The 15753-nt window shown below is 35.1% G+C and overlaps 1 protein-coding gene across 2 annotated transcripts in view; it reads right to left on the bottom strand.

The window, feature by feature from the left end:
* The window catches only part of LOC118182790 (clotting factor G beta subunit-like), a 62376-nt gene that overhangs the window by 6629 nt on the left and 39994 nt on the right, over positions 1-15753 (bottom strand). Inside the window, exons 8-9 of one of the 2 annotated variants that reach the window (XR_015042061.1) lie at positions 10544-10707; positions 735-918 (exon numbers count right to left, since the gene is read on the bottom strand). Coding sequence is in view for 1 of the 2 variants with exons in the window: in XM_085820336.1 (XP_085676462.1) it covers positions 10544-10707 (164 nt within the window). In the remaining variant the exon portion in view is untranslated. The remainder of the gene's footprint in view (positions 1-734; positions 919-10543; positions 10708-15753) is intronic. The other variant, XM_085820336.1, reaches the window with a different exon arrangement.

Below are 15753 nucleotides of genomic sequence, written 5' to 3'. Positions count from 1 at the left end.
TTTTGAAATAATATCGAATAACATATATAATAATTTGTCTTTTCAGTGTGTATGTGTGTGTGAAATAAAAATGTTGTAAATCAAAATTCTGAATATAATTTGCAATAGTCCCTTAACTTTCCATTTTAGTTATTTCTCCTTTCCAAAAATAGTAACTGCATTTAATAAATTGCTCTCAACTGCATCACTTTAAAGTTAATCCTCCTCACATGATTCTTACATAAGGCCAATGATGCAGATACTTACATAACATTTCAGCCTTTGTGCACACCAAAGATTGTTATCATGGGCAAAAATAGCCATGTAACAGAATTTGATTACGTATAAATTGTTGGCTTTAGCAACAGTTAGTGACCGCTTCAAACTACTAAGAATGTTAAACAACATTATACAAAGCTTCGGTACATAAGCTCGCAGAATGATGTCTCAATACTCTGAGCTAAACTCTGAACTCAGCTGATGCTCTCTCTAGTCTTATATAGTTTTCCCTCCTGTCGAGAAATTTCCAGTACTTTCGGTTTTTCAAAATTGCTGGAGGGCATACACAGATAAGTTACATATAGGGCCACATACAACTAACAGTTATATATAGGGATCAGGCCAATTACAGTCATACAGAGATCAGACCAAAATGTCGCCAAGTTTGGCGCCTTTTAGAATTTTTTTTGCCAAAAAAGTTAAAAGACAAAAGTTAGTCGCCAAAACCATTGCCAGCTTGGCGCATAGTCCTTTACCTCAGCGTTTTATTCCTGTAACCTTATTTTTGGGGGCAGTTTCATTCTCTTGAGGCCTTTTGTGTTGCATTTTACAAGAGATACTATGGTCCTGCATATCATTTCACTAAAAGTATTCACATATCTTCAAAATTCGTAACATTGTCTCTTTTTCAAGGACTCCATGCACCAGGCAGTTCAACCCCTGGAGAGGAAGCCATATTTACAACTAAGGAAAACTCATGCAATACTAAAATAATAATTTCAATAAATAATATATAACAAATCAAATACTAAATCAACAAATAAATGCATGAATTTACAAATTTATGTACATATAGAACCACGGCTTTAGCATGTAATTTACATTATAAACTCTATGGGTACTAAGTATTATGGCCATAGTATGACGCTAACCTGTCGTAATGAAAAAATTTTGCCTTAGAATTTCATCACTTACGGATTCAAACTATGACATCAGTCAGCCTGTTTAGGACTGTCTTGCAACCGTCCTAGGGTGATTAGAGTTTAAGAGAAAGTTCTTTTTATCGAATCGGATTCCATAACCACACTTGTTTTCTTCGTTGAATTGGTCTCCTATACCTCTTGCGTCGAGTTTCTGTCTTCTCCGTTTCCAAGCTGATTGCTTTCGTGCAAAACTGTTCATCACTTCTAACCCTGCGTGGAAATTGTGAGTGTATTTCTCAGGCGATGAAATAATATCTGTAGGATGCTCAAACACCAGATCACAAGGCTGACAAAGGTCACGATTGAAGAGCAACTGGGACGGGGAACACATAGTAGTTTCGCGGACAACACTGAGATAGGCCATTAAGAACAGAGGTAACTTTTGGTCCCAGTCCTGTTGGTTTCTGGAGACCATCAACGTGAGGTTATTAAGGATGGTTCGATTAAATCTGTCAGATGTCAAGCTGTCATTTGGTCTTTGTCTATGACGGTTAGTTTACAGAGTTTTATTGCAGCCGATATAACATTCTTTCCTTGATTGGAATGTAACTGAAGAGGCACTCCAAACATGAAAATCCAGTGCTGTATCATTACCTCTGCTACTGTCACAGCCATTTTATCAGAGATAGGATACACTTCAGGCCACTTTGTAAAAGTAATCAGGGATAACGAGGATAGATTTGTTGCCATAAGCAGTTCATAGCAGAGGTCCCAGGATATCAAAGGCGATGCGTTCAAAAGGCGCTCCTACGTTGTAACGTTGCAACTTCCCTCGGCTGAGTTTCTTCGGTTTTTTTTTTTCAGATCCGCACAGCCGTCGCAGGATTGGCACCACTTTTGGACGTCAGCCCTTGCATTATTGCTGTAGAATCTCTCCCGAACTCTATGCAAAGTCTTCATAATTACGAAGTGGCCTCCATGTCGGACTGCTATGTAGTTTTTTAGAACATCCGGGATCTTGGAAGTATGAGCTGTCATCGAATGCCTTTCCATCATCCAATTCGAACTTCCGGTTCAAGACGCCGTTTTGACTATGGAGTGAGTCTCAAGATAGTCCAGTATTGTTTTGTCGTAAAACTATGGATCGAAATGTCCCGCCAGGTAGTTTTCCTATTTGAATTCTTCATTAAGTCAATTATGTGCTTAATACCGCCGTCTTCCAACTGATCTTTCTTGACTTTGCCACTCCATGGGTTTGCATCAGATGATGTTGAAATTTTAACTTGATGTACGACCAGATTATCAGACCAGATCCTGGAACAATATTAGGAGGTTTTAGACAGGAACAATATTAAGGCCCGTTAACACGAGGACGCTCGCGACGTAGTTGACGCAACTTTTTTGACGCCGGCGTAAATTCGCGTGACGCAGAAGACGTAAAACTGAGTACGCTCTTGTTCAGCTTTTTCGCCCGCGACGCGCGCGTATAGCCAATAGCCGACCGAGTTCTTATCACGTGTCATAATCAGAAAACCTTCTTGCTTACCCGTTTCAATATGGCGTTAGAACCACACAGAGATGAGTTTTTGCTTAGAAATATCATAACTGTATACAGCAATAAAATTATCAGCATTGTTCACGCCATCTTCAGATTTCTCAAACCGTATATATTGGAATAAATTTAAAATTCTTATTAAAGGGGAAAACTGTATATTTATAAAGCAATGATCCAACCAGTATATCCATATGCTTCACCTATTTATAACACCGTAAGTAATAGGAACCTAAATAAATTACAGTTTCTACAAAATCAAAGTTTCTGCCTTACAAATTTCTCCTTAATTATTATAAATATTGGCTACATCATGTGTAATAAAATGCTCTATAAATATCCCAATATTAAATACACCAAAAACTAACTTCAGCAATATAACAACTTCTAAAATAAAGCAGTTGACTGTGAAAGAGTATTCAATAAAATACAATTACGAAATTTTGGAGGAAAGTTACAACTTGTGTCATACAACGATCATTTATTGAAGTTTAATTAAATTACCTTTGCAGCGACTTCTGCTTGTTACATTATTTTTCACAAACACTGCTATGATAGATAGAGGAGTGGTCAGCGCGTTGCTTTGCAAATGGAAAGGTGGCGAGTTCGAACTTCACCCGTAAACAGTATATTATTCAGTTAGCTTTTCTCATTTTGAAACGCGTTTCTTATATTTAATCATGAATCATTATGTTCTTATTTTACCTATTATAATTGTTTTCATTTCTTATTTTATTCATTTTTATTATTGTTTTTAATTTAGTTTAAAAATATGCATTGCAAATAGAAATCCTTATGGAATAATATATCTGCATCTCTTTATCATATATCATCTATAAATTCTCTCTTTATTTTTACTTTATTGCATATTTTACAATGCACATAATTTCTCATAAACTGTACAAAGTTTAAACCTCATTCTAAATTCAAAAATAAATAAAAAGAAAAACAAAAGGCCAAGGGAGGGGGAGTTAAAAAATATGAAATTGGTTTTATTATATGGTGGATGGTGTATATAAAGAGAATTAAGTAATTTAATACTGTATTCCAAACAAATTTTATATTATATATATACTGTATATATATACTGTATTCCAAAAAAATTTTATAAATCCTAATTTTCATACAATATAAAATCTGCAAGTCTGTCAAACTGGTCGATACTCATCCTGAAGTAATTAAAAAAAAAAAAAAAAAAAGTAATATACAGGGGGGGGGAAGTCAATTCCTACTTAGGTCCACAAAGAAAAATTTAAAAAATACAAATAAATAAATAAATAAAAATACTAACAGAATTTTTTAAAATTAAAAATTTTAATATGTGAAAAAGCTGTATTAACATTAAGTGTCTTCCACTACAAGTTTAAAAAATTGTATTTGAGCTTGAGTGGATGAATAAAAAGCATTTTGTGTACTGAAAATTTGAGCAAGATATAGGGAGAGTGTGAGCTAATAGTAGGAATTTAATAATTCCGGATATTCGTTTTGCAAACGAGGCAGTAAAAAAAAAAAAAACTCTTTGAACAGGTTGCTGTAAATAAATCTTTAGGACCCATTCTCGCCATTTTTTGCGGTTTTGCCTCTGCTTAGTAATTGCACTTAATAGTAAAGTTTCAGCTATAAAAAAAAAAAAAAAAAAAAAATCATCTGATTCGGACAACTTGCCGCAAACATACAGAAGCACAGCGAAGTAATAAGATACAGCTCTGTTGACGCTATATTACAGCGTCACGTGATTTTTGCGCAAAATAATTCTATTGGTTAAACGCACTCTTCGCAAGCGTACTCGTTTGGAAGCTTTACGCTGGTAACGTAAAAGCGCGTTCGTCAGCTACGTTTCGAGCGTACTCGTGTGGATGGGCCTTTAGGAGGTTTCAGCGTTTCCATGTGATGATCCTGTTCGATGATGAATAGTGATGCCATATTCATGGAGTCTGTATATTCATCTGGTTATTCGGCTTTCAGGATTCTTGAAATTTAAGAGATATGTCAACGATACATGATCTGTGCGGAGCAGGAATTTTCTGCCGCACAGGTAATTGAAGGAATATTCTACAACTTTAACTATAACATCTCTTTCCTAGTGACAGTAATTTCTCACCGGTTTAGATAAACGATTATTTCTGTATGCTGTGACACGTTCTTGGTGAGCTTTCATCTTTATTTGAATAACTTTCATCTCTCCTTCAACGGATTCTTGGCCAGCTTTTATCTTTCTTCGGTGGCTTTCATTTCCACTTTAACGAATTTTGGGTCGACTAGATTTCATCTCTTCTGTAATGGATCCTTGTCCTGCTTTCATCTCTTCTTCAAATGCAGCGATGGCTGTCAACAGTTGTCTTAGTTGCTCTATCATCGCTTTTGTCACCAGCATTCAATCCTACCCCTGACACTAAAAATTTTTACATGCATACAGGTTCGTTATAGATTCAGTGCACACAGAACAAATGACAAGTTGATAAAATTTATTTGCTCAACACTTCACGGTTCTCGGACTTTTCACAAATTACTCATGCAGCTCATTCTCAGTATGACAGAGTCGAAACAGTAGTATTTAACCATTCAAAACAACTAAGAACATTAAACCAAAGACAATATACAAAGCCTCTGCGTAAGCTGGCAGAATGATTTATCAATACTCTGAGCTAAACTCTGTACTCAAATCTGAACTCAACTGATGCTTTTTCCGGTGTTATATGATTTTCCACCAGCTGCCGAGAAATTTTGAGTACCTTCAGTTTCTTGAAATTGGAGAGCACAAACGGTTACATAAAGGGCTGAGACCAATTACAGTTATGCAGTGATCGGACCAAAATGACACCAAATGGTTGGGAGTTTTGGTGATTTCTGGCAAAAAATTTTAAAATGTTAGTCTTCCGAACTGTCGCCAGATTGGCGCTACCTCGCCAATATGTCAAGAAATTTACCTCAGTGTTAAATAGATTTATTCCTGTAACCAGCAAAAATGCACTCTCTTGAGCCTTTCGTGTTACATTATACTAAAGATACTATAATTTTGCATAAAATTCCACAAAAATTATTTACATGTATATAAAATTCGTAACAATATGTAGAAGTTATAGCTACTCAGAATGGAATGATTCCCTTTCGGCCAAGGAGTAATAAGAATGGAGGATGGCTGTCCTTCCCTTGCATTTGATCAATAATTTGGGCAAAGCAAACGTATTCTTCCTAAAATGGAAATTATACAGGAATTGCATGAATTTACATATGCACCCGCAAGTGCAAGTGAAGCTGTTCTGTACGTGAGATGTATCTACTCATCGGTAAAATGATAACTAGATAATTGCGAGTAAATCATATTTCTCTAAACAGGCGCATCATAATTCCCACCTAGAATTATCTACAGCATTATTGCTGTCAAAATTAATAAAACGAGTGTTGTTTACTCCGAAGAAGGCAGTTAATAGCTGCATGTGGTCGCATTCCATAGTTCTTCTTCCACTGATCAAACAGACACATAAAGATTCAAAAATTTCTAGAAGAACCGATTAAAAATAATCTAAGAGATCATACCCTTTCACAAATGGCATCATTTTCCATTGACTGTTATTTCTCGGATCTAATATCAAACGGCTTAAACAAAATTTTTCAGTAATGAATTATGGTGGAGTGGACTTCCATATTTGTAAATTTCATAATTGTAAAACAGTTTCCCTTTGAGTTAAATCCACCAAAATAATGGCACTATGCCAGATGTGGCTAACTTTCATTTATCTCCAAAGTTTTGCCATTATGACAACCCTTCGGTCGATCTTTGCTTTCCCGCTAAATGCAAAATTTTTCATGCTTTAATTTTTCATAATGTAAATTTTCGTTAGCGTTTAGAAATTGAGCATGGATAGCAAACTGAATTTGAGATATTTTTTCAGTACATACGTCTTCATGCTTGTAAAGCAAACGTGCATTTTTGCAGGTGAAAAGTTTTGTTTCCTCAGCCATTGGATGAAATAAACGTAGAACGATTTTGATCTGCTTCTAACGATAAAGTTATTTGGTTGATGTGATGATTAAGAAGGCCGTAGCTAGGCCTTTTTGCCATTTGGTGCGATATTTACGGTTCACAATTTCTGCTTCCTGTTACCTCCCTAAATTGTAAAATATTGCCGCCTCTAAGTTCTGCCGCCCGATGCAGGCGCATCCGTTGCACCGGTTCTGGCGCCAGTCTTGCTGAATAATGAATGTAGCTATCACGCCAGTGGACCCGAATTTGAAATCCGGATAAATTTTAGATATTTGTAATCGTCAGGTCTATGCGGAATGAGTGTATATAAAAATCGGTCTTTTCTAAAAGTTTATCAAAAGGTTATAAAGAAAGAAACAGAGCATTAGGAGCTGTTAGCACAGTGCCCTTCGAGGCGAGGTACTTTAGGTCAAAATACAGTCATTTGCAATGTTTTTATGCAAGTTGATATCATCTATAAGGTCGATTAATATCGAAAATTTGGAAGGCAAAGCTCTGTATTTATTAAAATTCTAAGAGATAGATTTAGACTGAATGTGCACATTATCTACTTAAATCTTAAAATGATACTGCAGTTTCTTACGTTTTTTTTTTTTTTTTTTTTAAATACAAGTTGTAGAGACATTAGGATATTTTCGAAGCAGAAGACGTGAAAAAGGAGCAGTGCCACCTCCAGGGCTTGAACTACGAACCTCTCGAATACGCACCGAATGTGCTGATCATTATACCACGAAACCATGCTAAGAAGGCGGGAGAAATACCTTATATACTCCCCCTTTTAAAGAACGACTGTGTATTAAACCCTTATCACATACGATATTTGTTGCCGAAACAAAAGGTTTTGTGGAACAGTTCTAAGAAACGCTCTTTGGCGAAATAGGGTTACCATCTTCACTTGGTAAACAGGCTGAAAGCCAAACAAGAATTAGTTATCGCTCAGCTTGGCGAAAGTGACGTTTCCTTTCGGGTGACGTTTGCTTCTTCCGTGTTGTTTTGTATCGCTCACACTCTTTTCGTTTTAAACTTTATTGTTAGTAATGGAAGATGATAGAAAGGTGATGCTATCAAGTTAATCACTTTGATCTCCACTTTGGCACTTCAAGTAACAGATAAACACACTTCTGGTTATAGCAATCAATTACATCAGTAATAGCCAAATTCTGTATACTCTAAGACTAGTTTAAAAACGTGTGCTGGATAAGTCTATTTATCAGACATCACTTAATCACTTATGTTTATTTTCTGTTGTCTGCATTTCAATGAAAATTTGATGGCTCACAGGAAAATTTGTGACCTGGTGAAAGCATTTTCTTGACTAACTTTATGGCTCATAATTACTGTTCTGTCCATTCAAACAGACACACACACACACACACACACACACAAAAAAAAAAAAAAAAAAAAAAAAAAAAGGGGGGACCTTCTATGGCAAAAAATCGATATGGCTGATATTTACATCCTCACAGCCAGCAGATACTATTCAACAAAATGAAGATCAAATAAAGCATATGAATACATGAGCAATCAAACATGTGCGAGTTGTTTACTGCCCCACAGAACACTCGGTAATATACCTAAAACACATTAATTATACCAACTCTAGAAATTAGGTGTGCACGTCATGAGTTTGTTTTATGTGATTACGGCAAAGCCTCGAGGGATATCTGCCTAACAGGAGGAAGAAGATTTCGTAGAAGATTTTTTTAAACTGGCTCGTATACCAGTTATGAATGGGGAAAACCAAGAAAACGCTCATGTAGCCAGCTCGTTCGCGGCATTCTAACTTGAGACAGAACTACCAGTGTTCAACGACGCTTCGGCCACTATTAGGCCCGTACACTTAATTGGAAAGTATAATTCATTATGTAAACAGATATGAAGGTGATAATCAGTTGTGCACTGTTTTAAGTAATCAAATGTTATAAATATACAGCTGTTACATTTCTTATTATTTATTAGTCATATTTATATTACGTAGATCATACATGTGATATAATTATGAATTACCCCAATAACAAAATGTGTACACTCTTTAGTACTCAAATGCTCATCAATTATTTTTCAACTGATTATTACATATCCATAATAATTTGCAAAGAACTGATGACTACAGTTGCTGCCAATTACATGATCGTTATATGAATTAAAAGTAACTTCAAATAAACTTTTTGGCAATGCTCATTTTTGTATTCATACATACATATAATACACATCCAATAAGTCATATATTTACATACAGATAGAGAGATACGATGGTTTAGAAGTTGTTAATATATATTTATTAGTATTAATGTAATGAATAAGATTGATATTAATGAATGTATATACAAATGTTTTTCATCATGAATAATAATAAATCCATAAATTTCCAATGTTTCAATATGCAGCATTTACAATAAAAGTATAGTTTCTAATGTATTTATAATCCAAAAAATATTTCATTAATAACATGAAAGTAATAGACAAATTTAATGAGTATTCTCATTATTAAGCTATGCTTTTTTTTATGCATCTTTTATGCTGTATAAAATGTGTCACTGATTATGCAATTGACAATTTAAAAGATAAGTAATTAGGAGAAAAGCCGCACATATACAAACGGATTTAAAAAAATTATTCAACTTAAATTTAAGAAATAAAATTCTATTATATAAGTGATAATACACGATCAGCACGAAATACGACAAATTTGGCGACGAACAATTTGTAAACAAATCCGAACTGCAAGAACGTAGTAAAATACTGTCAACTCTGAAATTTCCACGATTATATATTTAATGAATATATAAACATTTTAAAAATGACTCAGGCAGTTATATTATTACAACAAAACAGCAATAATTAAATCGGCCTCTATTTCCACCGTCTATGACTTCACAGTGAGAGCCATCGCCATATTGAAAGTTACCCGTGATCCTTCAGACGCAGAACTTTCGTCTGATTGGTTGAACGTTCGAGAAACACGTCTCCAGCCGGGACATTTTCGGAAGAGTCGTAGCCGGGACATGTTCCCCTCCAGAGTCGTAGCTAGGGTTTTCAGCGCCCAGGGACAACTGAAGATTTCGCGCCCCCTACTGCTTGCCAAGAATGGAAAACATTTAATTCTAAAATGTCGTAACATCAGTTTGGCGCCCCTTGGATTCTGCGCCCGGGAACAGATGAACCCCTCTAGCTACGCCCCTGTTCCCTTCCTAGCCAGACGAAACATTTCTCGGAAGCCTCCCGCTTAAAGCAGTGCTACTCAAGGAATCCTCCTTGGTGCTACTAGAATCTCGTTTCTCGGAATTGTCCCGGGTGAGCGCGCGCGTCCCTAGAAGTGATAGCCTCTTTAGATGACCCAGTCGCCAAATCCTGGTGGTGAAGAATCATCATCCACCACGTTTTTTAGTTCGGGCGCCACTGTAGAAACATTAGGTATTTTTTGAAAGCAGGAGAGATGAAAAATGTGCAATGCCCTCGCCGGAACTCGAACCACGGACCTCTCGAATACGCACCGAGTGTGTTGATCACTATACCACGAAGCATGCTAAGAAGGTGAGAGAAATACTTTATAAAGTTATAAGATTTAGCGTAGTGGGTTATAATTGGCTGGCCTTTATCTACGTGGCAGAATATGGATGATATTAATAAATGCTAGCCTTACTCTTTACCTATTAATTAATAGCGCAGGTCTAGCAATTTGCCCCTGCATTCGTACAATAAATCTTTGAGCTTAAAGCTGAATTCGAAAAGATTGTTATCTTGTGAGTCAGAACCAGTAGTTATCCCTTTTGAATGAATGATATAGAAGTTGTTACGGGATTTAATGAATGGAGTATTCCCCTGTTATGAAAATGATAAAAAAAAAAGCTTAGATTTTTAACAATTGTAGTTATAGATCAGTACCTGGCAGGCATCCTTGCCTCCTTCTTGTTCTCCAGCGCAGATGAAAAGATTTGTTATACCCTTCGGAAAACTGGTGAGTGCTACTTTTGAATAAGAATTGTTGCATTCTTTAAGAGGCACTATTGGGATGCTTACTTCGTGTAAGACTTTGCTTCTTACGCCTCCTGCACAAAAAAAAAAAAAAAAAAAAAGTTCATATACGTCGTAGAAAGAAATAATGTGGTTATATCCGATTGGCTTATGAAAGATAAGGATTTTCTAAGTAGCAACAAAACAGAGGGTTTTTGTGCATTTTTAGAACGATTTCGAGGCCATTTACGTAATGTTTAAAATGTAAAAAATATATTTTTAAACATTTGATCTGATAGCCTCTTTTTTAGATAATAAATCTGCATTGTGATTTCCATGATAGAAGATCTTTTCATAAAATTGGCAGGAATATTGATTTCTATTCCTCCTCCACTACTTTCCAAAGTACATGAATCGTAGCGGGTTTGCGCTTAGAAAGAGATCTTTTCAAGAGAACAAAGGCACAGTAGCTCATAGGTGAAACGTCAAGGGATTTTGTAAAAATATATTGAAAATTAATATATGAAGTACTTGTATCTGTCTTCACTTTTCAAGGAATGCAGTGATAATTTTCGAAGTATGACTTGTTGCTCTGTCTTGATGAAGTTTCACTTGTTGAAAGTAATTAAGGTAAAGAAATGGAATTTCTTCTGTAAATATTGGACGTAAATTTTTTTTTTTTTATAGTACATTTTGTTGTTCATAACTCTTTATAGGGTTTGGCCTTCTTAGGTAGCATAAAATTAGACCAGGACCCTAAAAGACAATTTGTTAGTACCACAGAGGCATGGAAAAGGTGTAAAGGGCCCTTTATTTAACTGAAATGAAGTTTAACTGTCGGCACCATTTCGTGCTTGTAGAAACCAACAATTATGGCGTAACTTAAAGAAATCGGGTGAATTCAAACTAATGTAATTTATGTATAGCCTATAACGGTTTCTCAATGTAACTACTGCGCAAGCTAGGTCTGACCGAAGTCGGCATAAACAAGCTTCAAGGCAAGAATAACTCAACGCTGCAGAATACTAATAGCTAGAGAATCAAAGTTAGTAACGTGGCTTTCAAACAAGCAGAACACGCTCGGATTTTAACCTGCAAAAACATTCCTGTAAATGCTTCCTTCTGTCTACCTAATTTGAATATCGCGCGATCTAGGAATTTACATTCTGGCAAGAAAATGGAAACGAGACTGATAGGGACTCTAACATTTTGTGGCAACAGTTTGAAAAGTGAATCGACATTTATAGGAGTCCGACGCAAAATGCGAAAACGAAAGTAATAGTCCTTCGGGACTCAAATTCCTTTGGACTAATAATGGGTTAGGAACTTAAATGATGCTCCATAATTCATTATTTTTACTATCACTCTTCTTATTTTTAATGTTTCATTATAAGAGAATCTTGCGACAAGCATAAACCTTTTAATGAAACTTTCTTTGCATTGGCCGAACCGGGTTTGTACATTTTTGCTCATAATTTTCCATATAAAGTCCATTCGAGTCGTTCAAGTAAACCTATGCTTCATAAAGGCCCATAATGTATTTCCATTTACCTCCTGCTAAATAGTTTTCATACAGAGTTCTATTGATTTCTCCGCCGCAGGATTTTCTCTTGTAACCAGTGATTTAATTCTGAAAACGTCAGAGACAGCACTTACCTTTTTTTTGGGTATTCGTTTGGAGTCTTTTCCATGTAAAGGTAATGATTGCCGGTTTTTACCTCCCCTATAATAATGTTGCTTATTTTGAACTTAGGAATTTTAATGGCATGTATTTTACAATGTTTTTGATTTACGGAATAGGAATATTTCTCTTCGAAAAGCTCAAAAATTCAATCCACACTTATTAAGATGTTACGTTCTGATATAAAAATAAATTTAAAATCACCATATATTTCTCATTTTAAATAATAAGCTGTTTTCAGAAATTTTTATTCCAAAACATTTGCCTTTTTTAGACCAAAGGGGCAATTGGCGTTGGTTCACTATACACGGCGTTTCACTTTTCAAATTGTTGCCACTAAATATTAGAGCCCTGCATTATATTTAAATAAATTAAATAATGAAGAATCTGCATAAATGTATATATATTTCCCCCACTGCGAAAACACAACGGTACCTAGAGACATCAAATTTTGAATAACGTAGTCCATCTCTCGAATATGGTCATCTAGAAGCCCAAATTTGGAATTTGTTTTATTACCTATTTCATATTTGTAAAACTTTAATGAATTTTTGGTTAACAAACTCAACGATTTCAAAGTGGACAATGGGAATACTGTACGGGAGGGAAAATAAAGTAAAATAAATAAGTAAATAAAAATTAAAAAAAAAAAAAAAAAAAACTCTGAAAGCTTTCAGATTTTATATTACGCCCAAAGGGACTTTTTTTTTTTTTTTTTTTAAGTTTTGTGTGTTGCCTTTATTTATTAAATATCATGTTCTTCGCACTTAAACCATTAAATTCAATGCAACCGCAATATCACAAAATATTTAAAAGAGCATATCTTTAGATTTTCCTATACACAGTCCCACACACTGGAGATAAAAATGTTTTTTTCCCTCCGTACAGTGTCACCATTGCTCATTTTGAAATCGTTGAGTTTCATAATCAAAAACTCATAAATGCTTTACAAAATATGAAATAGATAATAAAACAAATTCCAAATTTGGGCTTGCAGATGCCCCTATTCGGGTGGAGATGTATGTTATTCAAAATTTGATGGCAGGTACCGTTGTTTTATCACAATGCGAGAAACATACATATACATTTATGCAGATTCTTCATTATTTAATTTCTTTAAATATAATACAGGGCTCTAATATTTGGTGGCAACAATTTTAAAAGTGATTCTCGTTTATAGTGAACCAACGCAAATTGCCAAAACGAAATGAATAGTCCTTCTGGGCAAACTGCTCCTTTGGCCTAAAAAACTCATTGATATTGCTACATCTGTCAGGACTTGTATGTCTTTTGACTTGCTTTGGAACATTAAGTATCCTGAATAGGAACAGGGAGCTTTAAAGCTATGTGTTCAAGTATGTGTGGAATGGACGACACAAGCAGGAAGGGTGTACTGAACCCTTTATTCTCTATTAAAGTACTTCGGGATACAGAGATCAACCACTTGTGTCTGAACGTAAAAATATAAAACTATTAGCTAAAACTCTAACTAAAAGCTAACTTTGAATTAGGTTACAAATGCCTAACACTAAGACTGGGCTTTTTAAAAGGTTACGTAGGTGGTACGCAAACTGCTGAAACTACAATACGCTTTAAATATCAAGAGGACTAAACCTATGGCCTTAAAAACAAGCAGCAACTGATTGAAAACTCGTAACAATGCAGTGGCAAGGCGGCTCACTTCCTTTCTCTCTCTCACTCTTGGCAAAAAGCCACAACTTAAATACTTGGGCGTTAGCAAGTACAATTTGCATAAACAAGTTAAAGCATTTAATTCTGGCCGGAAGTGGAAAATAAGAAAGATAGTAAAGTTTTAAAATAAAATAAACGTTAGTAAAACTTAAGATTCTTACACATCTAACCAAAACACATGAGTAATGAATGTGATAAAATACTATTAAAATTTATTATTAAAATTATTTTTTGCAATTATTATTACGTGCAATTATGAGATTTGTTTTTCGTTCTTTATAAGTCTCTCCTAAGTCTCTGTTAAATTTATTTGCTTTTATTTGAAACATATTTCCAGATATTGGCAGATGATGGCAGCTTTGAATGATGAACCATTTCAGAAATGCTTTTTCAACATCTCTATCTCCTATTTTAACTTTTCTTCTCCTAGTTGTAGATTTGGATAAATTGTATTTCTGGCATATATGGTTTTGACTGTACCGTTTTGTATTTTTCGAGTAATGTTCACCTTATCTTCAGAGCAGAAGCTTAAAATTTACATTTGACCATGTGGATGAATTTTTTGATACAGAAACAGTGTTTGGTCAATGAATATGCGAGAGTTTGGTTCTTCTAGAAATATGAAAAAGGAAGATAATTTCGTTACCTGCGGTGTTTTATTCAATGTTCATTCAGAGCGCAATCATTTCCTCCGATATATATGGTTGCGAAACAAAGATTTAATAATGTTTATGAAGAATACCTTACGTCTTGCGACATACCTACAGAATGCAAAATTTGTATTCAATTTGGTTTGGGTTTTATTTAAGTATGGCAAAGCACTGGAGGTCTATCTCCCTAAGGGAAATGATGCCTTCGCGGAGGACTTTCTAAGGGAAATTGGCTCTTATACATGTTACACACGGGGCATCAATGCAACTAGTCCGTTCACCGGGATTTGAACCTCGATGTGCAGCGACTTTACTGATCGGTTGATGGTGGGCTGTAAATCCTTATTCGGAGGATAGACTTGGAAAGCATTTAAGCCTAATGTACTCATATAAAACAAACTGAGAAGAATCAGAACTTTTCATCCCTGAAAAGAAAAATAAACTGGAAAACCGCGTACACATAACAGCCACTACTTGAATAACGAAAATAGTATCAGCTTTAAACAGAGCCCTGTCTAGCAGCTGAAACAAAGAATTTGAATGGAATAAAAAAATCCACTCGCGCTTTTTTTCAATGGTCATGTAAATCATATGGTGTCCTGGACAAGACACTGGTCGCAAACTGGGGGATCGCTGGTTACATGCGGCCGCCGAAGAAATCTTACGTAGCCCTCAATACATTTTCCGCAAATTAATTAGCATTATTGTGACAAGAATTTGGAGAAAATGTTTAAGATTTTAGTGGTTCCGAATTCAGTTTACATCATCTTCTTTACTGAAAACGAATGTCAGTAATGCTCTGGAAAATCTAGAAATGGAACTAATGAATTTACACTGTGCTATCTATATAAATCTTATTTAAACATTTGAAGATAAAAAATTGCTTAATTTTTATTACTGCTTGTCAAAAGATAAATATCCTCATTTACGAATTTTTTCAATGTGAATAAATGCCTTGAAGCAGTTTTTTTTTCATTAGTTGAAAATTAATAAGTACGAAAATTTATGAAAAGAACCAGACTGCCGATGAGTACCTAGAAATTGGTGAAGAAAGTACAGGGTGGTCATAAACAAACTTGCAAGATATATGAAACCGTAACGACCTATCCGCTCAACCA

This window comes from Stegodyphus dumicola, chromosome 7 (genome assembly GCF_044657685.1).
Source record: "Stegodyphus dumicola isolate Sdum_Otavi_A_Nest chromosome 7, ASM4465768v1".
In the NCBI taxonomy this organism is placed as follows: domain Eukaryota; kingdom Metazoa; phylum Arthropoda; class Arachnida; order Araneae; family Eresidae; genus Stegodyphus; species Stegodyphus dumicola.
Note: the sequence above shows the minus strand (reverse complement) of the source record. Positions and strands in the feature narration are given on the sequence as shown.